The 25,951-nt window shown below is 41.9% G+C and overlaps 1 protein-coding gene across 4 annotated transcripts in view; it reads left to right on the forward strand.

Annotated features, from left to right (window-relative positions):
- Positions 1-10,201: 10,201 nt before the first annotated feature.
- The window catches only part of palm2akap2 (PALM2 and AKAP2 fusion), a 94,009-nt gene continuing 78,259 nt past the window's right edge, over positions 10,202-25,951 (forward strand). For all 4 annotated transcript variants that reach the window (XM_030435367.1, XM_030435369.1, XM_030435370.1 and 1 more), the window contains exons 1-2: positions 10,202-10,362; positions 19,645-19,696. In XM_030435367.1, the coding sequence (XP_030291227.1) occupies positions 10,319-10,362; positions 19,645-19,696 (96 nt within the window). In that variant the 5' untranslated portion in view covers positions 10,202-10,318. The remainder of the gene's footprint in view (positions 10,363-19,644; positions 19,697-25,951) is intronic.

Raw genomic sequence — 25,951 nt, forward strand, 5'->3', positions numbered from 1 at the left:
CCACAACAACCCTTAACTGTGTGTGTGTGTGTGTGTGTGTGTGCTCTCACATTGGCGTGTGTGTGTGTGTGATCGTACGCTTGCTTTGTCTTCATGTGAATACATTGTGCCTACGTGTGTGTGCGTGCGTGTATGTATGTATGTGTGTGTGTGTGTGTGTGTATGTGTGTGTGTGTGCAGGCATGCAGTGGTGTGCTGCTCTCCATTTTAATGGCAATTCCGACGGAGCCTTTCCCGTCTCCCCGTCGCCATGGCAACCAAACGGGTAAGCGGCCACATTTGTCTCGGGGGCCCTGGCCTTCTTTTGCGTGCCACAGCTGCGCACACACACGCACGCGCACACACACACACACACACACACACACACACACACACACACACCAAGACGCACATACACACCCAAACTGAAATCATAATTATAAATACATTAAGCCCACTGAACAAACGTTTACTTCTCAGTGCACACACACACGCGCGCGCACACACACACACACACGCACACACACACACTACAATCTATGCACTCACAGCTCCGCCCCTCCAGCCTCTGAGCGCAGGGTTCTCCCCAAAATGATTCCCACACGCCTCCCCCTCCTCCAAACCAATGCTTGGGATTTCCCAGTCAAATACTAAAAGGGCTTTCCCAACTGTTCCTCCCACAGAAAGCTCTATAACTACTCCCTCCCTCTCACATACACATACATTACACACACACACACACACACACACACACTACCCCCGTGCTCTGAACCTCTGAGGCTATTAGCGTGGTCTTTGTGTGTGTCTACTGGAGCTGGCTGGCCAGTCAATGGGCTGGAACGAAAAATTAACACTCCGCTCTCTGATGTTTTACTCACGCTGCTCACATGTGGGAGAACTGTTGACCTCAGCTGGATGCTGATGATGAGTAATGTAACCTCGAACTGCACCTCAGCTCAAGCCAGCTACAAAAGCCCAGGCAGATGGGCACACCAGCTCAGCTCTCTGCCTTCAGTCTGGAAAACAGTGTCAAGAATCGATGCGAGCACAGCAGCCAGAAACTGAGGCGGTGACGTTTCAACGTAACTCCCCCACCTCTTCAAACTATTGAGGGCAAACATTTAAGTTAGGTACTGCAGGTTAAAAATGAAAAAATTATTCTGCAACCAAGTGACCAGTCCTCTTCTAAAATGTATTCAGACTCTGATTTTGACAGATAATTTTAGAAGATGTTCTGTGAGATGTTTATGAACAGCTGCTGCGATAACAGACTGTGAGGAGTGTAAGAAACTGATGACTGCTCAGTTTATTAACCCGCACAGGTTCCTGTTGATGTCTTACTTGTCTATTATGTAGTGTGCAGCCAATTAAAAATGATGCTTTTCCTCAGCAGATGCCTGTTGGGCCCTTGCAGACCATAACGACTAGAGACACTTGTATTTTATAGGTTTTAAGAGGTAGAAATGAGCTCCTGTATTTCAGTTAGTAGTATAAGACTCTAAATAATTTCTAGCTCTGGAAATTGTATAAATAAGACCTCAGGGACAGTTTTCTAAAAAACCTGTCTGTGTGTTTCTATGCAAAATAATCCCTAAAATGTATTTTCAATGAGAAATCTTTGCCCCCATGTCTCTTGCTACATCATTACACCACCCCTCCTATTGTAGTTTCTATGCCTGAGTACATAATTCAGTGTAGCTGGATCACATCTTTTAAGGTGTGAGCGTAGAGGTTCGTTCTTGACCTTGCAAAAGCATGTCTGACAAACCAAGAATGCTTTATAGGTATTCACAGGAAACTATTTGACCATCATTCAAAGATCGACCTGGTGGTATCGTGTTATTCTGGGAAAAACACTGGGGAAAAAAAACAAAACGATGGAAAATAAATTGTTAAAGACAAAAAACTTATCGCACAAGCTATTGTTTTTTTAACTCAGATATTCAAATATCATGACCCATCCCTTATCAGTTCTAAGACAGATCTTGAACAAAGGCAAACGCTGTGGAAAAAGATATCGAGTTAAACTTGAGTTGAGAAGTGTATCACCATTAACTAAGCCTTATAGCCTCTACGCAGGATGCACTTCATTTTGATTGAAATCAAAAAAGGCAACAGGCTGAAAACACTCATGTTGCAGTGGCTGATATCATGCCTTATAACAGTACATCAATATTGTGAAAGGTTACAAATCGACTCATAACACACGACTCAATTTTCACTAAGTATACTTTTTTTAAAATTATTTGTAGATTACCAGCTCAACCATTAAATAATAGCAATAATGAAAATAACTAAATAAGTTTTCCAAATACACTAAAAGGAATCACAAAAGAAACCAACAAATAGAATAAATCACAGCAATGTGAGCCTCTGTAAACCCTGGGTATGTTGCAACTTTATGCTTCTTTTGACTCAATTTTCAATTTTATCCTGTGACAACGCTGTAGTTATGCTCTAGTTAGGTTTAGGCACAAACAACACTTGGTTATTACACCCATTTTTTCACATATTTTGATCTAAATTGTTTTGGTCACCACAAATATGACTTTCTTTGCCACCAACGCTGTTTGAAATAGTCCCATGTCTTCAAAAAAACACACTGTGGTCCAAAATGAATTTGTTGATGTCAGTGAAAAAGAAGAAGAACAACAACAACAACAACAAAACAACAACAATAGGAACGGGAGCAATAAGAAGATATTTTGGCTATCTGAAGTCGATGACCTGAATAATGTATTAGTATATGTTTAGTGTTGTAAAACAAAAAACTGTCTAAGTTGTGAGGTTACCACATATCAAAACGCTCTGACTTATTTAGAGCTCTTTTTTTGCCTCCCCCCCCCCCCCCCCCCCAGTGTAATAAGATGTCAGATATGTGCTGTAGTAGAACAGTTTGGAGCACTTTTGAAGTGGGTCAGAGTAAATCCCACTTGTGGTTCCTGTGGTGTCGCTGGTTTATCTAAGCTGACAGACTTTCTGGATCAACAACTAAAACCCACCGGAGCATGAAGCATCACCAGCTCGCTCTCTGTCTATTTTTTTCAAGCGTTTTGCCTGTCAGTCCGTCTATCTGCTTACACGTACAGGAATCTTACACCACAGTATTACTGTGAGGGTGTAGACGCCCTGTAGCACTAATGGAACGTCACATTTGACTGAGAACATTGATTTTCAGTCGTTAGATGTTGCTCTCCAAGTCTCGGCTCAGTGTTGCCTCCACGAACATTCCCTTTACTTTACCTTATCAGTGTACTACAGACTTTGTTACGGCATCAGTGAGGGTATACTTGATAAAAGCACGAAAATAATACATCTTGTAAGTGATCATAGGGCTAAACTGAAGCGTTGCTCTGAAAGCCCTCAAAAGTGAAATACTATCATTAGAATGTGTTGCCTCCTCTTGAAATTCTGACCAGCAGTGCCCTCTAATGGATGTCCACTGTTGGTGCAGCCACTGTATCACTCCCTATTCATTGTGTGTTGTTGTATACACAACCTGCATTATTTCAAAGGTAAAACATTCGTACACATTTTTTTCTTGACACTATTTTAGCATTCTTGAGCTTCAAGGAAACAGGGACATAAGGACACTCCTACACAGTTTAAAAGTCTGCCAGCTCCCCCCCCCAGTCAGTTAGAACTGAAGAAGCCTCTTGCATGAGCGAGTGAAACGTCTTCAAGAAACTGAAACAAGTCCAGTTGCCTATGATTCAGCACTTGGATTTACCATGACCTGGATGACTCAGAACCTACCTCAACAGGACATCATAAACAACATCAACAAGCATAACACTCAATTTAGTATAATAAAGAAATAGTGGAGTGTGTTTGGACATGTTATATAAAGCTGCAGGGATCACACCCCATATGTTTAATAGTTCCATTAATAATCCTTAAGACATTGCTGTCTGCACAATGTCTGTTTTGAGACTCGTAAGAATAATAAGTCACATATTTTCAGATAGCTCACTAAATCCTCAAGATGGCGGTATACTCCACACTTTCAACAGACATTAACCACCACCACCACCGACATCATACTAGATTACACATACTGTATGGTATGTTCAATATGGCATGACAGACTACACGACTGTAGTCCCTTGAGGCGCGATGAATGACGATACGTGATCGGCTTGAAGATGATTTAAATGTACAGGTGTGAGAGAGTTGGGAACGGCTACAGGGGCACATTTTATAGGATTCATCCCTCCCCATCTTCAAAGTCAATTACCATTTTCAACAATCTACAATTCTCAAGCAAAGTGCTGAAAATGTGACACAATCATTTGGCTATTAGTGGAATATATATACAATTACTTGCATAATGGGCTTATTCTTTACTCGCTGTGTGCAGTAAAACCCTTAAAATCAGTGTATGATAACATCAAACGTGTTGAGCGAGCAAGTTGAAGGGTGTGGGCTGAACGAGTTGGAATATATATCTCCTATCTGCAAATCAAATCCATTGTGAAATTGTTACCGGCTGATGGCGTTGACATACAGCTGGAAAACAAGAGAGACTTGTTTTCGACCCATGGGAGCTGCTGCCCGGGAGGCACTCTCTCAGGTTGCTGCATTCTGCTGCCACTGACACCAACACCCAAATAAATCACAATGGGAATGTGACATGGGTGCACCGATAATACAACACAAAGGCACGCAACACTTAAAAATAATACTAGAATGTCTATTAAAGACGATACACATGACCGACATAATACCCTGCACAGCTAAATAAATATACTCATTGTTGTAGAGGGTACACTGATGCACTTGTTGTATGCGATCGTCCCATTTAGATAGATAGATGTCAAACCTAGTCCAGTATCTTGTGAAATGAGGTTGAAATAGCCTTTGCCAAACCAAAAATGGTCCATCGTACTATAGCACTGGCCTCCCATCAGCCAAATGAATCATTCAAAAGATATTATCTGTTACACTTCTGTATTATAATGTAAAAAAAAAACTATCACTATCTTAAATGTTTCCAACATTTATGTCCCCTCTACATTATAGTCATGAAGTAAACCACATTTTTCCTCCAGTTCCAGTCGGCAGTCAACATTACAGAACATAATCACCCGATAATGGGGGTCACCTCTTTCGATTGCCGCTGCAGTCGGTTTGATAAACAGGAGTGAGGATTAATCCACTTTCCCGAAAAGTTGAAAAAGTAATCTCAGAGATGTCCTCCTGTCAGTAAACAGCAGTGAGTCAGAGTAGACTAGCTTATTGTAGTTGTTGTTTGATGGAATCAGTAAAATAGGCTGTTTTGATTCTCCAAGACGATGATAGGCCTAATGGACTCGTTTGACCTGGGAACTTTCGTAGACCTTGTCTTGAGAAAGCTAAGTTTCCTATCACAGTGTTTTTAATCTCTGTTGTCATATCCCACCTTCATTTTTTTAATTTATTAGTTTACTGTAAGCTATAGGGTGCTCTCACTTAGCAATAATGATCGATGGCAGACACACTGACAACTCTCACATACCACACAGCTGGCAGGGTGGGAGTAAGTGAGTCTGGTGTGTGTGAAGGGTAGAGGGCGCATGTATGATGTCCATTTAAGGTCACTACCTAAACTCGAAGAGGAGCCTCAGAATAACTGGCATACCACACAATATGATAACCAGGGGCTCTGCGTGAAGAGTCAGGCGGGGACAGAGAGACAGAGAAGGAGGGAGCGGGAAGATAAGTTAGGAAGGAACAAGTCTTCCTGCAAGTGTAAACATCTAAATGTGTGACAGGCGGGAATGTGAAATGTCTCAGCACTTTAAGAGACGTGACCTTCACTGTGTGCTCTGAGCCTTTGGAATGACATGTTGCCGACTCAACCGCCGGTACATAAAACAAGAAACACTGAGGAATTCAGTTGTGCTATTAAGCCACTCTTTCTTCAGAGCTCATTTTATTGATCACACTATAGAAATTCTGTTTCCATACTCTATGGAAACTCTATACATATTCAGTACATTGCTTCAGGTTTTTGTTTCAAAATATAGACAATGCCTGATTCATCTGCTGAATGTATAAAAAATGTAAAAGCACTGTTGGTGTTGGACCTCTGTTTCACTCTCAATTATACATGCCATGGCTTCACATTAGACCTTTATCTGTAGTAGAAGGGCTGAAACTAAGAATTTCTTTTTTTTTTTATGTTGATTAATCTGTCCATTATTTTCTCAATCAAGCGATCAGGTGCTTGGTCTATAAAATGTCAGAGAATGGTGAAAATGACATCTCCTTCTGTCCACAACCCAAAGATATTCAGGCTACAGTCAATTCATAATTTATCTAAATGGGTGAGGGTTAATTTAATAGTCGACACCTAATGGATTAATCGTTGCAGCTCTTATTTGTAGGCTGCAATTTATGTGCAAGGGCAACAATTTACAGCCACAGGGGGGAAAAAAGGGAGATGATAGCAGGGAAGGAAATGAGAAGGAGAAAGGGAAAGAAGAACAAATGGAGAAGAAGCTAGTATGAAAAACAGAGGAATAGATAGAAATAGATGGGATAGAAAAGGTGGGAAAAGATGTAAGGAAGAAGGACGGACAGAAGCTACCAACAGAAACAAAAAGTAGTGATCTTGCTTTCCCTCTGCCCTCCAGTTAGTGCTTCTAAGTACTCCGCCAGCAGGTTATAGACCTAATAAAAAAGTGTGCTGGATGAATATCTGAGGCAAGGCCCCATAGACTAAACTGTTCTCAGTGTAGCAGTAGCACTCACAGTAGCAGCTGGATTCTTGTCTCATCGAGCATCAGAGAAGGAGGTGTTTGTTAAAGGAGGAGGCGGCGTGCCAAAATACCATCAGCCAGCTCTCTACTGTAAATGTCAGTTGTCTCCGTCTTGCTTAGATTGTGACAGCTGTTTCTTTTTGGCTGTACTTTCATAATTTTCCACACTGTCTTCCTTGAGACAGTGAACATCTTTTTGCAGTTTGACTGGTGTTGCTTTGATGATTATCCTCTGTTCCCAACTTTGAAAATAGTCGCCATCATGTTACAACAAATCAAATCAAATCAAATCAATTTTATTTATATAGCCCAAAATCACAATCACATTGCCTCAGTGGGCTTTACAATATGTACAGTGAACAACATCCTCTGTCCTTAGACCCTCGATTCGAGTGAGGAAAAACTTCACATGTTGATGGAAAAAAAACCTTTTAACAGGGTAAAAAAAACAATGGATTGTTAGGTTTAGCACATACGCTCATCAGCCAACTCAAACTGCAACAAGAAACTTGTTACTGTTCATACTTAATAGGTAACTCTTGAGCAGCCCTACTGCATGTTGCCTTGTGGGTAATGTAGGAGCCAGGTTTTGAAAAGGAAGAAGAATGCATTAATTAAATGAATAAAAAAGACAAAGTCTCTAGCCTGCCCCCATCAGAAAATGACTGCTTGGTTAAAACCAGCTAGTCGACGGTGAGTTTGTTTAACTTACTAACGTGGTACAGTTACATCAAGTTCGTAGCGCAACTTGCGTAACATAAGTAGGCTACGTTTGTAACTGAATTTACATAGCATACTTAATTTAACCAAAACCACAATATTTCCTAAACCTAACAAAGTAGTTTAAGTTCCTAAAGCTAAGCAAACTGCAGTCAAAATTAAATGATGAAGTGTCCTGTAGCCTACGCCTGTTGCTTTAACGCTGAGGTCAAGTTGTTTTGGGAGGCGCTGGCAGTGGACATATTTAATTGTTTTTGTTGGAGGATGTTTTAAATATCTCTGGTCCTGCTGTATTCATTGTGAATGAATTCAAGCGTTGCTAATGGGTATATTTGAAAAAAAGGCCTCAAGGTTAAATGTAAGTGTAAATTAGCGTCTATCTCAGTATACTGTGAGGCCTACTTGTTTTTTTCGTGCTGCTAAGCTAGCTGGGGGGCGCCACCCCGCGTGCTGCTGATATACAGCATAGTGACATGCGTCACGCAATAACGAGCAGCGTGTGTCAGTGTGGATCAACTGATGCCTAACGTACAGTTGTGCAGAGCCATAACTTTATTACAAGTTATCTGTGCGTGAATGAAAAGGGGGTGAGAATTTATCTGCAAACCACGTGTCTCCATTCTGCTACTGATAACTTCTGTCAGTCGAGGTGGGTCGGAGTTCGGAGCTTGGATGCTAGCCCTCAGTTAGCATTACGCTAATTAGCCCCTGTCACGTTGCATACACGCTAGTTTATGGCCCTCACATGACCCCGCCCGCACGAGAGTTACAAATATATCATGTCGAGTTCAAAACATGTTCAAACCTTTATTAACGTTACCTTTTGTTAGTACAGTCATGTGCTTAATGTTGGCCTTAAAATACTAAGGTGATATTGTGAACTACTGTTGCCTGATCTGTTACCGAAGCTTTGCTAACTTAGTGACAGGAAGTTACTCTGTGAGAGGATGTAGTGTGACTGTCGGCTTTCACAATAAAAGCAACCCAATTGTTAGACAGAAGGGTAATTCAATGCAAATATAGCTACACAACAGGAAATGTAGTGCTATATTAGCAATAAATTGGCATAGCGTTAATATATCTGAATATCCAGTGTTATAAGTGTTTAAATTATACTAGAGCGTAAAGGAAGTGCACTGTGAATGTATAGCCATTAGACAACTCCTCTGTTAGCTATTGTCTAAGTTTATGAGACTTTAAGTGAATCCTAGTCAGAACATTATTATGTTTTGTAATATAATACATGTCATTGCAGGTATGAGGTTAATGTATACCTAAGGTTTGGCTTCATTTAGTTGTGTTTTGTTATTGTTTTCTTTATAGAAACCATAGCAAGATATAACTACACAGCTGTTAATGCATGGCTACTGGAATACATGTGCATGTGTTGCTGTGAGTAAAGGAAGAAGTAAACGGCTAATTTCATCCTCTGTTTGTTTGGTTTGCTTTTCAAAACCTGGTGCGTACATTACCCACAATGCAATTTAGCCACTAAGTGACATAACTAGAGGCAATTCATCAGATTACCAACTAAATTTGCTGGTCTCAGCTTCTTTGATATGATGATTTACTGCTCTTGTCTTTCTTTGTCTTTGGGTCTTGGACTGCTGGTCAAATGGAAGAAGTAGTGAAAGAGATCACTTCGGTTTCTGGGAAATTGTCGGGAGCTTTTTTCACAATTGATATTTTATATACAAAACATAACAACGCTGGCAGATTAATTGACAGTTTAAGTACTAATTAGTTGCAGCCCTATAGGGCATTATAGTATGACCCTGCTCTGACTCAGCTCAGAACCAAACTGAATGTGATCCTGTAGTTTGTTCTGACAGAAACCCGAATGGAAACACCTGTAATCTGCAACACTAAAAACTCTTCAGAGATTACACTCAAATTAGGCATTGCCTTATATTAACGCGACAGCTCCAACCCGCCTTGATTTGGATGTGGAGGATTTGAATCCTAAACTGCGACTCAGTTGTAAGATAATGTCTGTCCATTGTGACCTGCCCTAGTTCTCGTATGTCGTGACGATTGAATTAGAATCGTAAGGGGACTTAATCAGTTTGTGTTTTGGTTGTCCACATTGTTTTCCCAGTCGCACGTCAGTGTGCTGACTTCCTTTATAGCTGACAAATTCTGCTCTGTATCATCCAGTCTTATTCATTCAAACATGCATCCATTTAATGTAAACATTTGTCCTGTATTGGGTTGCAGTACACTGGAGCCTACTTAAAGAAGATTCTTTTTCTTCCTTGAGTGTATATCCTATCTGCCTCTTTAAATGAATCCCTCCTCTGTCTCGGAGGGGAAAGGTTGCTCTCAGGGTAGCAGCCGGAATAAGGCAGGTTGGCCACTCCTTTCATTATACAGTAACTCCCCTAAGGCTCTCCTCCCTCTCTCCTGTCTCTTCTCTCTCTATCCTCTGCTCTCCATCCTGGCCCCTCTCTCATCTCCATCTATCACACTTGCTCCTAGATTATCTCTCTCTCTCTCTCTCTCACACACACACTCTTATTGACAGCATCACGCCCATATTCATACCTATAAAATACACAAGTGACCACTTTTTCTCTATTTCTCGCACACATGCTTAGACCCATCCCCTCCTGCCGGCAGAGCGGGGCGATGCAGGAGCAGCAACGGCAGCAGCAGCTGCTCTGACACATTCTGGCGCGACGAGCACACACCGAAAAGGCAGGAGGAAAGAAGAAGGAGGAGGAGGAGGAGGAGAAGACAAGGAGGAGGTGGGAGGGAGGAGGAGGAGAGGAGGAAGAGGAGGACACAACTCTGTCAAAAGGACATTGGAGGACGGGGGAAGGAGAGGAGGACGAGGAAGAGGAGCAGGGGAAGGAGAGCAGAGGGGTGTTGCAGCCATGTCAGACACACCTTTGCAGAGGAACGGCACCGCCACAGCACCGTGAGTAGATGGTCCTTGCATTTTCCTATCTATCTCTGTCTCCATCTCTGCTGTCCTTGCCTGCATCCCTCCACCTCTCTCCCCTCCATCTGACAGGCTGGGTTGTCATGGGAACGGGAGCTCCGTCATGGTAAGGCTGCTGCTCAGTCATGACTGGCGAGGAGACCCGCCGTACACCGTGTTCACTCCTCCCTCTCTTCTTCACACACCCTCATGCTCTCTCTGCAACCCTCTCTGCTTTCTGCACATCACCTCTTCATGGCTTCACTCTGTTCCTCTGTTCCCCTCTTCCTGTCACTGTTTCCACCAGATCAGTCCTGCACTCCTTCATCTTTATCTTACTCAGCCTCTCACTCAGATAGTCCTCAGATACAATATGTGTGAATGTGCACCAGAGTTGGTGTAATGTGGCATGTTTCAGAATAGTCAATGTGCTTGCTGCAGGCTCGGTCCAGCCTCTGTGTGTCAGCACAGTCTGCCATGCTGCAGACCTTTTTCTCCTGTGCGTTATGTGTGTGCCTGGACCTGAAAATGAGAAATCAACCTGAAAAAATATCCAATACACCCGCAGTCGTAAAATCACAGCAAGACAAGTATCAAGCAAATACCCCCGGTGTGTTAGGAATCATTGGAGCTTTTTGGAATTGCTGCTCAGATGCAGACTGTCAAGTCTTTGGTGATGCGTCCCACAAGTACAAGAGAGGAGCAGTATCAGCAGATTTTCAAATCAATCTGACTTGTCAGCTGCATTGCCAGACAAATATAGAATTGTAGAAAAAAAGAAAAGTACCCCCTGTTTTTCCCAAATATAACAATTTCTGTGTAAAATGTTTCTTTTTTAATATTCAAAGACAAAATATCCAAATGTGTATCGCCTTTATACAGAGCCAGTGCTAGATCTGATGTTACATAATGGGCCTGTTGCTTTGAAAGAGAGTTGTATTATGGGTTGTTGGTAGCCTTGGTACCACGCTAGTAAGTTTTCCCCAAACATCAAGCAGCAGTGTGGCTGTTAGCGTTAGTCAATATTACAAGTGTGCAGTTAAACAAAAAGCAACCAAATGGAGAAAGATGGTTGATTTTTGGGTCTCATCCCAACGAAGACAAATACTGACACTTTGAGTTGGCAATGGACCTGATAGCATCAGTATTTGATGACCTGGGAATGACGCTCCAAAATGTATGCATTCTTTTTTTTTTTTTTTTTACGAACTAACAGTTACATTTGGTAGATGGATCTCAGGTAAACTTTCCTCAACTCAAATGAACATAGGGAGTAATTTATCAATCAAAAGCTTTGCAAATCATCAAACAGCTGAGTCCGCTGGCTCTTGCTGAGTCTCGGCGGGATGAAAGGACAAAGTCAGTAAAATCATTTTTGTTTGCACCTGAATGTGCTGCGATCAGCTGCTATATGAATCGGTGTGGAGAGAAGTAGTGACAGTGATACTGTAGTGAGAACAGCAGAGTGGGAGTTGTTCTTAAACATTCAAAGCTTTGTGGGTGTACAGTGTTATATTCCACTGAAGCTACTTTTGGTGGAGGGATTCAGGTGGCTGCTAAACAACAAAATCCAGAAATTCATGACTGATTACATTTTGAGAGTATTGAGGTGCTTGTGGCAGATTTTACTTAGAACACCAGAAAGCCTAATGTAGATAAGGTACAGGAGAGTCTTGTGCTGAGCTTTAGCTTTAACATCTGTCTGTTTTGAGGAGACAGACAGTGTATTTGTTTGATAAAAACCCTGTAGATGTTGGAGATTAGGGGATGCTGTGCAGTCAGCTGGTTTGAGTGATAACCAAGGTGTTCTAATGCAGCTCACCTCCAAGCAGAGAGTCTTAATAAGCTGTCGACAGGCAGTTCGAGTGACAGGTGGGAGTGATTTTTCGCGTCCTCTGTCAGAGCCGCACCCATGAAGCAGGCAGAGAAAGTGCAGTGACGCGTGAGGCAGACCTGCTTCTTTGGCACATCAATAGTTAATGTTTTAATTGGGAAAATGAGACAGTGCTGTCGTGATTCAGTCTGTCACGTCTGATCTCTCCTGAGCTCTGCATGTTTTCCTCTCTCCTATGGGCTCATTTTTAATCACCATATAGGCCGCACTTTCTTTGGGTTGTCCACTGATTCAGCTGAAAGAAGAGGTAGTATTTGTGGTCATGTAGAGCGCAGACACCACAGTGGCAGATGGCCCATTCTCTGCTGCTATTTATTGCACACTCAGGGAAGTCTTAGAGAGAAGGGACTCTCAAAAGCGATGGGATGAATTTAGCATATACAGTTTTACCAACTCAGTGACAGAGAGCGAGTGCCAAACAACCATGTTAATCGCTGTTATGTTTTGTTCTTTTTAAATCAGAGTTGATAGGAATTAATCCTCATTTATCCATCAAAAATATTCAACAATTACTGAACAAAACAGGCAGTATAAAATTGTGATGAGCAGCTTTTACAGCAATTCAAAGACTAAGAAGATAATCAATTACTTGTTGGAAAAAAACAATGGGTTGATTGATCATGACAACAATGTTGCAGCCCTTATTCTTTATTATTCCTTATTTATTCTTGTACATAATGGTCTCGATGGGTGTATTTATGACCCTGTGAGCAACTTCAAGCTCGCTCATAGTAAACAATTTCATACAAATGCACCTTAATGTCCTTTACAGAGTGGAAAACAACATAAAATGTTAAAACATAAACACAGACAGAGAAATAAGATGAACCAAATACATGGTTTGACATGAATTGTAAAAACTGGATAAGAGGAGACAGGCAAACTACAGAGAGAAAGAATAATGGCTTCCAGAGAAAGAGGGAGCAAACAGAACATGCTGAGGTGATGAGAATCTGAGTGTCTAGAGGCCAAGACATCTGCTTCTCCCACAGACTTTAAAAAGGAAATGGACGGAGTGTCTGGGTCTGAAAAAATGAAGTGCCTCGAAACTGCATTCTTTCTAATGGCCAGCAGGGGACGTCTCCCCTGGTTTCAAAAGATTAGTTTGATTCTATGTAAGCTTATGAGAAGATTACCCTGCTTCTCATTTGATTTATGACCTCAGTAAACAGTTTCCTGATGAGGTTGTGGTCTCGACCACTAGTTTGAAGTCTACCACGCCACCACGATGTGTCCTAGGGTTTTCAGGCAGATCAGTCAGGATATCCTCACCAGCTTCAACCTCTAATCCAGATATGGTCACTTCTGGCTCCAAAAAATCAAGAAGGCAAATGGTGAAAATGCTAAATGTGAGGCTTCAGAAGGGTATTTCACATAACAGTGGGTGACATTACGTCCACTTCTTTTATATACTTCTACTTTAAAGTGCATCTCAAGATAATAAAAATTCCACTTTAAAGATTAGGGAAAAAAAGTCTTATAAAAACATGCAGACACACAAACATGTGCATTGATACCGAAGGGCATACATGTGAATTCTCCTCTGTCAATATAAATCATCCTTAAGATACAAAAGACTGAACGGACACACAGGAGGCAGCTCAGTTTACTGTTCACCAGTACAGTAGTCCACTGCAATTATCAATTCTTATGATCCACACTGCTTGCATCTACAGTGTTCAGCAATCCTAGGCTAGTTTACGTATTTTTTACATTCAAAGCATAGATTATTCACTGCTTCTGTGTTCTTCTGCAGTTGTTTGCAATCATTGAAATCAAATGCTTCGATTTGTTCTGAGCATTTCATCAGCTTTGAAAGCTGTCAGGAGTCCTAAAACCTTACAGTAAAATTAAGGTTGCAAGACAGAATTATTAGTCCTATCTTTTAGAAAAAAGCAAGACATCAACATTTTTTTCTCTCCTAGCCTCACCGAGACACATATTTAGTTTTTTTTGTTAAATTAGACCAGTTCTGCTGTGGAAAAATAAACATACTTTGCAGCAGTGACAAGACTGCAGTGCTCAGGGAACTGGCCGTATTGAATTTAGGGGAAAGGGTGCTGAATATGAGGAGGGGGGTGGAGAATGTCAGATTTTTAAATACTTTTTCATAGCTTTTAGCTAAACTGTGTGTCAGACAGACAGTATGGCATACAAACACAGCTTTACCTCCCACAGTGATGTATAAAATATGAATGAGATCAAGGTCTGGCACTCCCATCGCCAGAAATATGTCTGTTTTTGTTTGGGTTGCTTCTTCTCTCCCCCTCCACTCTTTTTTTGTCCCTCTCTCTTTCCCTCATACACACTCACACACACATATTATAATTCAGTCTGCAGCAAAGGCCAGTCTGTAACAGATGTGTGGCTTTATCTGTGTGTCTCCCTTCTTTTCAGCAGCATTTTGGTGAAATGTGGGAGCACCAAGCTCAGGAAAGTTGGGCAAATGAGATGAATGCATTAGCATAATTACACACATGCGCGTGCACATGCACAGTTTTTCTGACTTATTTTCTTTGTCCATATTTGCTCATTCCCTCTGCCTCCTACTCAACCTTTGCATGTTGTTATATTTGTGTGTGTGTGTGTGTGTGTGTGTGTGTGTGTGTGTGTGTGTGTGTGTTTTCGTGCCTCTGGATCAACATCTGGAGGCCATTACCTCTGGGCTGGGATGGGGGGGAGGCGGAGCTGGGCTGGCTGTGCAGTGAGGTCATCGCGTCGTGGCGATGCAGAGGAACAATGATGCTGTTGTCTCGACGACGACCAACCAACGTAGCCGACGCCATAGTTGAGGGGCTGAAGGGGGGAGGGAAGGTGGCAGAGTTTTAGGGGGCGCGGAGAGAGTTAAAAAGTGGTGGGAGTAAAGTGAAATAGAGGGGAAATAAAGTGGAAACCGTTCTAAAGAAGTAGAATAATGTTAGAGTGAAGAGGAATGATTTGTAATGACAGTGTGCGCAGCCAACATAATGATGTGATTGGTGTGAATCCAGGTCAAACAGAGACTCGTAGAGAGGCCAGAATTCTGGACTGCTGCTGGCTGTAAAGTCAGACAGCTGCAGAGCTGAGCCTGGGTTTATAACATAAACCATATATCACTAAGTCACCAAACAGGTCACGGTCTATAACCTGCATGTGCCCACATTACAGACATAGCAATATGTTTAAATGAAGGCGGGTCCTAGGGTTAAACAGTACACTTTTTAATTTGGTATCTCGATGGTGAACCTCAAGCAAGCCAATAGTATGTTTGACTTGTGCTGTAGATATTATACAACCGAATACGTCAACAAACTTTATTTTTTAATTCATGAAAACTAGCAAGTCACATGTGTAATACATGTTCTCATCTTGACAACAAACTTTTGCTAAATAAACCCTCAAAAGAGATAAAAATGTAAAAACAATTCCAGCTCACCAGTATGCAACAGTACTACAACGACCATTACACCAAACATAAAGTTAGGGACACCTGTTAAACCTGCAAACGACAAGCTGTAAATACAACACTGATGGATTATCACCAACATCAGACCTTACACAACATTAGCTATGATTTGAACTTAGGTTTCTTGCACCCTAATGAATGTAATTATTCCCTCAACTTTCCACCCTGTTTTTGGTCTCCACCAACCTCTAAGGGAAAAATCTGTCTCTAGACGCTTCATTTGTCGGAAGTAACTGTTATTGTTACCGCTGCTTCACAGTATTTGGTCTACAGAGTTGCAGGTTGTCAAACCAGAATAATCAGCTCAAAGACACAAGCTGACATTGCTCCCAGAGAAAGAAAGAAAATCTAGTATTGCGCCACTCCAAAGTTGGCCAACAGCAAATAATCAGGACCTGAACCCAATAATCTACACTGTCCTCACTGTGGACAACTGTTAAAAGGACTCACAGACTACAGTAATAACTTTGTATCATGATATATCACTTCATTAGCTCTTATTTTAAAGACTGTGTTGGCAGTCAGGATTAGTAAACCTTAATGCAGAACACAACCTCTAAAGACAAACACATTAAACCAAAGAATAGAATATGTTCTAGTCGTAAAGCTGAAGTAGACAATTCTAGAGAAAAACAATTTATTGATGAGTCTCATTCCCATGTCGTCAAATACTGATGCTTTTTGGTCAGCAGTGTCCAGCCCCAAGCGTCAGTATGAGATGACTCAATAATCAACTATCTTTCTCTAGAACTGTCTACTGCAGCATTAAATGAGAAGACAAATATGCTTTTTTTTTTTTTTTTTTTACTGTTGTTGTGCACAAAAGTCTTCTTGTGTAACTTTAGAGAATTGCGGCAGATAAAAATTGTCAGCACTCCAGAACTGATGAATCTGCAAAATACTTGTCTTCGTGCAGTAATTTGAAAATGATATAATAACACTGAAACATCAAAATCCAGAGAGCCTTAAATGTTTTATATAGATGCTGAACGAGTGTCATTTTTGATTTACTCAACTCTCCGGTGGCTTTACAGGACAGACACTCTCCAGCTGCAGCTATTTATTATACATTTTTTTCTCAGAGTAATGCAGTGGCTATTATGTCAGTGTGTGTTTGTGTGATAGTGTGTGTGTGTGTATGTGTGTTACATGCTTCTGTATTCCCAAAAGACTCGGCCAGGACTGCTGCCGTTTCTCCTTATAAGGACGTCTGCTGGTGGAAGGAGGGATGGAGAAAAAAAGGAGAGAGAGCAGGACGTGAGGGATCGAGGAAGAGGAGCAAGGAATTGATAGATAGAAGGACAGGTGGGAGAGGAAGAGGAATTCGGGCATGGAAAGAGAGGATGAGGGGATCGGATTTGATAGAGATTAAGAGGAAGAGGAGGTCAGGAAGGAGACAAGGAGGGATGGAAAAAGGGAGAGGAGGGAGGTTTCAGGGGTGAGATTTGAGGGGGAGATCATTTGAACGGGAAAGAAGGGAGGGAGGGAGGATGGAGATGCACCGTGGGAGGTATGTAGGAAAAGGAGAAGTTGCATCGATGTGCAGGGATAGTCACAGGGAAAGCAATGGAAAGAGAGGACAAAAGGAGGAAAAGAGGAAGGGATGTGAGGAAGGGTGGAGGGAAAAAATGTCAAATAAATTTGGTTGAAGGGAAAAAAAGAGTGAAAGAGAGGAGGATAGTAAGAGAATAAATAAAAAGGTCTAAGAGAGAAAGCAGAAGAAGAACAGATGAAACTCAGGTGAACCTAGAGAGTTAAAATAGGGAAGGAGAAAAAAAAATTGGGACACAGGTAACAGTGACCCATTTACACAAGCTGTGCTTTTGTCTTTTGTGTGTGTGTGTGTGTGTGTGTGTGTGTGTGTGTGTGTGTGTGTGTGTGTGTGTGAAGGTGTGTCGTGTTTTTGCAGTTTGTACTCAGTTCTACTGATGTTCATTTGCATGCATCAATTTCACGGAGTGGCACAATTATCTTCTGTTCTTTTCTTTTGTTTCTATCCTGTTCCTGTTTCTCTAATGTGTTCGATTGATGTCACTGTGAAAGGTGCCGGAACAAACATAAAACCAGAGTGACCAGAAATAGATCCTGAAGAGTCAGCTGTGGGCTCGTTTGTGTGTGGGCGGCCGGTGGACTTTTATTAAAAGATCAGAATTATTTAAAATGATAGTACAATGCTATGGTGCAGGTTTAGGCACCTTGGTTCTTTTCTAAACGTCTGAGAAATGTATTGCATGACCCCTACTATGAGAGAGAGTGCTTTCAGCTCACAGTGTTGTGGTGGCCTGTGACTGGAAGGGAGCAGCAAAACAGCAGTTGCAGCAATTCTGTAAACTCCATCACATATGGCCAAAGGCTAGGCTGCCGGGAAATGTGAGGATGCAGTGGCAGCAACTGGCCAGTTCTAGGTAGATCTGCAGCAATTAGTCAATTAATCGATCAGTAGATAATAAGTAAGTCAGTCACTGGCTTGGTAGTCTTTTCTTCTTTTTCCGCTACAGCCCCTCCAGCTCCAGACTTGACTGTTAGGTCAGAAACATGTTATATGTTATGTTAAAATGTCAAAATGGTACATAGCCAATGACACGTACAAATGTGGATGTGAGTCAGTGGTTGCAGAAACAATCGTATGTTGGACAAACAAAGCAATATGAAAATGTCACTCTGAGCGCTGGCAAGTTGTGGTTAGCATTTTTCACAAAATTGTGACATTTTATCAAATAAATGAATATTCATCCCTAGTTCTCAGGTATAAATGCTTCATTTCCTAATATTAAAAATATTTTTGGTTAAGGAATACATTTGTCAATTGTGTCCAACACACATGTAGCATTTCATGTTTCAGAGTTGAGACACATTTTGTACCCATGGTAAGCAGATTTCCAATTGTGAGCTAACTTTAAGCCATGGTTACTCAATTGATTAGCCTGTATATTAGCAGTGTTCTAAAATGAACTTTTCTGCTTCTATTACTCCTCTGTGACAGTAAACTGAATGTCTTGAGTTGTGGACATTTGAAGATCTCATCTTGGGCTTTGGGAAACACTGGTCAACAAAATTTCCCCATTTTATGGACCAAACACCTTATCAGTGGGGTCAATACAAAGGTTTTTTTTGGTAAACTGCTTGTTTAAGCACAAAACCAAGTGGTCAAAGTTGACAATGGGAAAGATTATTAATCTGCTTGTTTATCTCAGTAAAAAGATGAGCCTAAATCCAGTTAAGATAAGAAAAGGCAAGAGGCAAAATTATTAAAAGAGCAGTTAAATTAGTCTTCCCTGTTGTCTCCTCTCAGCTTTCAAATATGACAAATTACACCTCTGCTTCTCTTTTCCTTACTTCTGCAATTTTATTATGCTCTTCCGCTTTCTCTCCCTCTTTTCTTCTTCTCACACTCCCCCCCACCTTCATGCCATCACTCCTCTCTTCCTCCCCTCCCCTCCCTTCCTCTCCTCTCTCTCCCTCTCTCTCTCTCTCTCTCTCTCTCTCTCTCTCTCTCTCTCTCTCAGCTGCTCCTCCCAGCTGTTTAATCACACATGGCTCATGCCTAAAAAAGAGAGAGAGGGAGGGAAGGAGAGGACAAATGGGAGGAGAGACGGAGAGTGCAAGAGAAAGAGTGGGTGATAGAGACAGAGAGAGCGGCGGGCTGAGTGTGGAGGCACATGGCCAGTGAATGAGAGATCTTTGCTTCCACTCGGCGCAAGCTCCTTCTCCCACTGTCTCCTATCTCCTGTTGGATTACTGCTGAGGAAGGACCTCGCCTTCTTGGATACTCCTCCTTTCCTCCTCTTCCTCTTCTCCTTCTTTTCCCTCTCTCCTCCACTCCCCTGCACCTCTTCACAGAGGGACCCCAGCTCTCGCTTGTCTTCCCAGAGATCTCACGTCTCTCCTTTCTCCTTTCACCCCCACCCTCTCCCCTGCCTCCCCCCCCTCCTCCCCTCAGGATGTCGTGTGAGGAGGCTCAGCTCCACAAAGAGAGGCTGCAGGCCTTGACGGTAAGTCAGAGTGTGTTTAAAGCGTCATTGACCTCCTGTCTGTTTGTCTGTCAGTGACTTACACAGCCACCCCATCTTCTTCTTCTTCTTCTTCTCTTTCTGTCGTTCACTGTACATTATCTCACCCGACTGTCTGTCACCTCGGAGTTCCTGCAACTTCACCAGTCTGTCTGCCTCTTTCATAATTTCTCTCTCTCATTCCCTATGAAGCTCTCTCTGCATAGCCACATTACTCATTCATGTTCCATTCGCGCCAGTTCAAACACATGTAGACGAGCGGGAAAAAGTATCTGCCTCTGTTTTTGTCTCTTTGCTCCAAGTTGAAGATTGTTTTTTTTACTTTGACCACACAGCAGAGGTGTCAAACATCTTGGTGACCTCTTGGCTGAACAAAGTTTATAAAATCTGGTCACTTTTGTCCCCAAAATACCAAAATGGGGAGACATTCTGCTTTTTCATTTAAATCCTTACCTTAAGTGTATTTTTTACATGTTCTTGTGCACTCAAAACTTTATAAGCTCCTGAAACGCCTCGTCAGTAGTCTTGCCTTTTAATTGCTTGACTCTGATTTAGAACAGCGGCTCTGTTGTTGTTAGAGGTGCTGGCTCAGGCGTGTGTGAGCTGACCAATCAGAAGTGACTGGGTACTCAGTAGTGGGGTCCTTCAAGAGACAGGAGCTAAAACAGAGTGTTTCAGACAGAGGCTGTATCATATGAGCCGAAACAGATGGTGAAGATACATCTGACATCCAGTGTACAAATTCCCCAAGTTAGCCAGCAGTCATACACCTAAACATCTCTGGTGTGAGGTTAAATGTTAATCAGGGCAACAGAAGCTAAATTTGGTCACTGCTTGTCACTTCTTTTGGTCATCGTGATTGCAGGAGTGATGGTGCTCTTTAGCCGTTAAATTAAAAATGGCTTACATGGTACAATATGTGAGAACTTGCCACCACTCAAATTCATACTCAAAACAAATAGAGGGCAGCATATCACCAGAGAAGCCGCTAACTGCTGTTCTTTGCTAGTTCAGTCAGCTCAGCTAGCCATGTAGCTAGCAGTTCGGACTGGGAGCTTGAGACGAGTGGATTGACATGTTTACACCACTAGCACAGGAGCTTTGGGCCAGGATGGGACAAGCCTCGCTGGTTAGCATGCTAACACCGTAATGTCAAACTTCTTATTATTCACATTCTGTCAATAATTTTTGTTGATCTTTGAATATTTCTACTAAAATTCTTATTTTTTGCCCCTTTAGTGTTTTGGAAGCCCTAAAGCATGACATCATAGCCTCCTACACCCATTTTGGTCATATAAAACAAATTGATTTCAGTTGCACCCATTATAATGTCCCTCACTAGCCTTCATTCCTGCACTGCTGCTGTGTTTGTCTTTCTGTTCGTGTCAGCTTTCATCTTCTTCCATGTCTTTTTTCTTTTTTTAGATGGGAGGGAAACTAACCTCATAGGAAAGTTCTTTCAGGGTTTCTTTATGTCTTTTTTGGCAGATGTCTAAGGTATCAAAATAGAAGAATCTCAGCTGCAAGGTGGTCTAGAATATGTTTCGTTACGTTGCCGTTGTGTTTCATGATCATCTGTTGAAGCGTTCCACTCGGCGCTGGTAGGACTTCAGAGCAACGGTTAGAACGGGATTGCCGGACTAAATTTGGCGCCAGCGAGGAACCACAGCATACCACACACACTCAAGGCGCACAGAGGCACGGGAACACACACACTCGTGCGTACAAGTGGGGGGAACAGCGGCAGCAGATGGAGAACTATTTTGGCCACGTTGAGCATGGCAGCCGTACCAGGCTTCATGTACTTTGAGGGTGGAAAGTTCTCATGATTTTGAGCAGAGGGGAACAAGCACTTCAGTTTCTTGCATCATTCTTGCATGCACACTTGGCAAAATACCACAAAATGGTTGATTATGCGAAAATGAGCTGAGAGTCAACTGCCATATTCTGTTGGGCAGCTGTCATAAACACTACAAATACTGGCCGTCTAAATCTATCATATCAGACATCCTACTGTAAGTGCCAAAAGCTTTGACACACATTAAAGAAAGGTCAGGCACAGAATAGAAGTGAATCATTTGAGCCTCTTTGTCTCCTCCAAATGAGCATCTGTCTTGTCTCACCTCTCTGTGTATGTGTGTGTGAAGTTTATCAAAGACAATAACAGCACTAATAGCTTTCAAGTCCTACCAGGCACTTAAGTAGAGAAGGCTTACTATTACACTAATAGTACTAACAGCTCTCTGAGGCAGCGAAGCACTCGGAGGGAGCCAACCAGCGCAGGTCCAGTGTAAATACAGTAGCTGGACAGAGTCCTCCAGGGGAAGGAGGTTATAAAACCTCTTCTGACTGTCAATCAAGAGCAAGCGTATCTGAATCCTACAGTGGATTAAAACCTGTCCCTTGACAAAGTTTGATCATCATCCGTGCTGAGACCGAACAATATTATCTTGGCTTGTCTGGCTTTCATGATAAGCATTACTTAAACCCCTGCAGAGAGGTGAACACACTTACACCCACTGTCTCCGGTTCGCAGCTGACATGGTAATGTTTTCATCAATAATTGATACCTTGAGATTTCATTGTCATCACTGTCGGTGCCTGACTTCATCAATACTTCAGCAGATCTTTAGACAAATTGGAAGCTTCCTCTCAAATGATTGCCGAGGGGATGGACCGGTCGTCTCCAATTCCGCCTGAAGACACGCCTGCTGAATCAGACACTGATTTTAATTAACATGTCATAAAGATGCTTGGACTAAAATAAAGATCACCGTCAGGTAGCAGACAGCTGTCATTTTAATGTTCATTAGCCACAGAGACAGGTCTATGTGCTGTGTGGTTCATGAATAATGCATGCCACTAATGGCTGTGAATCAACAGCCCTCATTTTATTTTCTAATTTAGCAAAAGAGACGACAGACATATCTGCCCAGTCACATCGGTCCGAGTGAGATAGTGTGACATTACAGAATGGAGGAGAGTGAAGTCAAATCCCGACAAATACATTTCCGACACAAAAGTGACTCTCCACAGCTTTTTAAGTTTGAATGATCTAATTTCAACAATTACTTATTTTACACTCTGTAACCAGAAAACAACATTTCTAATTTATGAATTCATATATCAACCAGCTCTTGAATGACCTGTCTTGTGAGTTTATTCCTATATATAACTTTCTGTGAGTGCATTTACACTTCTTATTAATTATTGAAAGAGCATACGCGCAATGAATCCCACGTGGCATCTTTCTCCTCATGCACAATTTACGTACAGTATTTTCTTGCTGCCTTTCGTCCCTATTATATCTTGCATAAAACTTAAAGGGTAAGTTCACCAAAATATGATAATTCTCTCCTTTTATACTCAGCCCAATGCAGTTGGAAAGTCTGGTGAAGTTTTAGAGTCCATATTCTGGAGCTTTGCAGCTAAACAGCGTGGCAGCATTCTCCCAGAAAACTGAAGAAGCCCTTTAGTTCAGTTGTTTAGAAGAACGCTGCAACACTGTTTTGCTGTGAAGCTCCAGAGATGCTTTCTGGACTACAAAACTTCAACTGACTTTCTCATCGCTGAGCGAACTTTTCCTTTAACTCAGCAAAAAGCACGGCTAAGATGCTTCTCTTGAGATTCGTCTCAGTGTCTTCCAAACTGAAGAAAAAAAAATGTACAACTGTCTGGTTTGTTTCCACATAATAAGATTACTTAGCGTGTTAATCAGTCGGTGCAACAAAGGGTGGGTGTTGCCAGTGTTTCATTTAAGAGTAGATGAGTCGATTGGCTCATATGTCCGCCCTGCACACACAAACAAACGGACAAAGATCCCCACAGTCTGATAATGATTACGGCCTGTCAGCTGCCAGCAGTGCGGGCTTCCATGGTTACTAATTGGTCAGATTAGTGAACAGTTGTGATGTAATGTCGTTAAATGCAGACCTATAATTGTTATATTATTAACATGTAATTATAGCAGCTGGATGGAGCGCAGCCTGGTCAGTGTTCCCAAAAAAACTGATTACGTGTTTGTGTGTATGTATGTGCGTGTGTATGTGTCCGTGTGCATGTGTGTTTTTTTTTTTATTTGTGCGTGTTCACCAAAAGCCTGCATGTGGTTTCGAGATCAACCAGTGACTGATGGGTGCTTCATCTTTCTAATTAGCTGTTGCCCGTGTGGCCTGCCGACCGCCAAATGGCATGGCAAAATACATGTGTGTCTTTTTGCGTGCACTCATTCACTAACTTCTCTGGAGTGTCTGTGATATGTTTACACAGATGACCTCAGCCCGTTGGACTTTAAGCTGCCCCCCAAACCACACACACACACACACTAGCACACAGACACACATACACTCATACACAAGGCTGCAGATCTTTTGGGGCCAAAGGGGAATTAGGAAGTGGAGCATGAGGAGTGAGGTGATGGCGCTGTGTGTGTTGGAAAGACAGAGAATGAGGAAACGACAGCTGCTGGCACTTGGAACAAGACAGAGACTGACGGGAACTTCAAGATTCTCAAAATCTAAACCTCTGATGTCTCTCTTGCTTCTTTATGTGTATTATTAACAATCCTGCAAGACTAATATGCAGTTATGAATGGTTGTATTTCCTTGGATTCGACCATTGGCTGATCTCCTCGGATGAGTTCTGTGAAGTAATGTGTGCAGCTCAGGGTTGTTGTGGAAGCTGGTCAGTGTTCTGGATCCACTTAGTGAGGTCTAACTGAGGGGAGTGAGTGGGGCAGGGTGAAGGTTAGGGGGATGCTTAAGCCAGACCTTGGCATGCGCAGAGATTTGTGGCTGTGGCATGCAGCGGAGGGTTGTGTTTAGAGAGGTAAATAGAGTGGGGGGCTGGGCCGCCTGCAGGCATGTGTCGTTTTAGGTTGTGGTTTTACTTACAGATTGTCATACTGGCAGCGCTGAACCACCAAGATATTGAGCGAGGTCGCAGTCAAGCGTTTTCTCTTTGAGTTACTAATATACAATCCTGTTTCCCCAAAAGTCCAAACTCTGTTGAAAGTGTAGATAATGTAATTGTAATGTAAGGCAGGTTGTTCTTGCTTTAACTTGATAAGTTGATTTACCTTGGTCTATGGTTGAAGAAAAGCACAAGGACAACTTATCCTCAGTAAGTCTGTCACCTTGGTCACTTGTCAAAATACACAGAGAATAAAATAAGGTAATCTACATAACAAAATAAATCCTCACAAAAAATAAATCCTACATTATCATTTGCAAACAAACTGTTGAAAACACAAAAACACAGATAATTTAATAACATTTATTTATATTGCAACTAAATTTTCTCCTGTCACAACACTGTGCTTATGTTCTGGTTGGGTTTATTCACAAAAAACTTGATTAAGGTTAGGAAACCTTAATGTTTTGGTTTAAAAGACCTGTTTAGACTTCCTGTGAAAAAATATTTAATTTTTTGTCACCACACACGGCTGAAAATTGTCCAAAGTTCTCCTCTAAAATATCCAGTTGTGTCAGGCTAACAACTGCGGAAATGCTAGGGTTCCTGGTCAGAAAATATCCAGTGGTTTCCCACACAAATGTGGAAATGCAGAGGTGAACTGTGGTCACTGGCTTAGCAGTCTTGTTGTCTCAAGAACCACCACCGCCCCCTCCACCTCCAGACATTACATTCAGAGAGGTCATGAACATGAACATGATATGACACATTTTGCAGAAAGGTTTACACGGTGCAGCCTGTGACACACACTGATTTGAACATATCTGTGGTTCGCAGAAATGTTGCCTGAATTTTGAAAGCCTTGAAAGAAAGAAGCATTTCTTACAATCTTACAATGAAAGGTTTGTTACAGATTAGCTTTTAACTTCCTGACATCTGCTTTTATTCGCAGGAATTTTATTTTTAACTCAAGTAGGTAATGGAAATTAGATCAACTGTTGCAAACTGCTGTAAACTTTGTATGGCAGAGCAACAAGAGCATCCTGAAATAACCTCTGTTTGTTCCTGTGTTAGTTATTTGCCCACAATAAGACACATTGCCACTAACTTAATGAGACACACCCCTGTAATGGTGTTCATATGCTCTGTCTGAGGTAAGAGCAAACTCAAGTTTCCAGCCCTGGATGAGTGCAGTTCAATTAAATCTTTGACACCTTCATAACAGATGCTTGCCATCTCTTTAAGCTTGTTTTTACTACATGGAAACTAGCTTATTTGGTCAAAAAGGTAGCCAGGTTGTTCCCAATTGCTACATTAAATTGGAAA

The sequence above is a fragment of the Sparus aurata genome, chromosome 12, assembly GCF_900880675.1.
Source record: "Sparus aurata chromosome 12, fSpaAur1.1, whole genome shotgun sequence".
In the NCBI taxonomy this organism is placed as follows: Eukaryota; Metazoa; Chordata; class Actinopteri; order Spariformes; family Sparidae; genus Sparus; species Sparus aurata.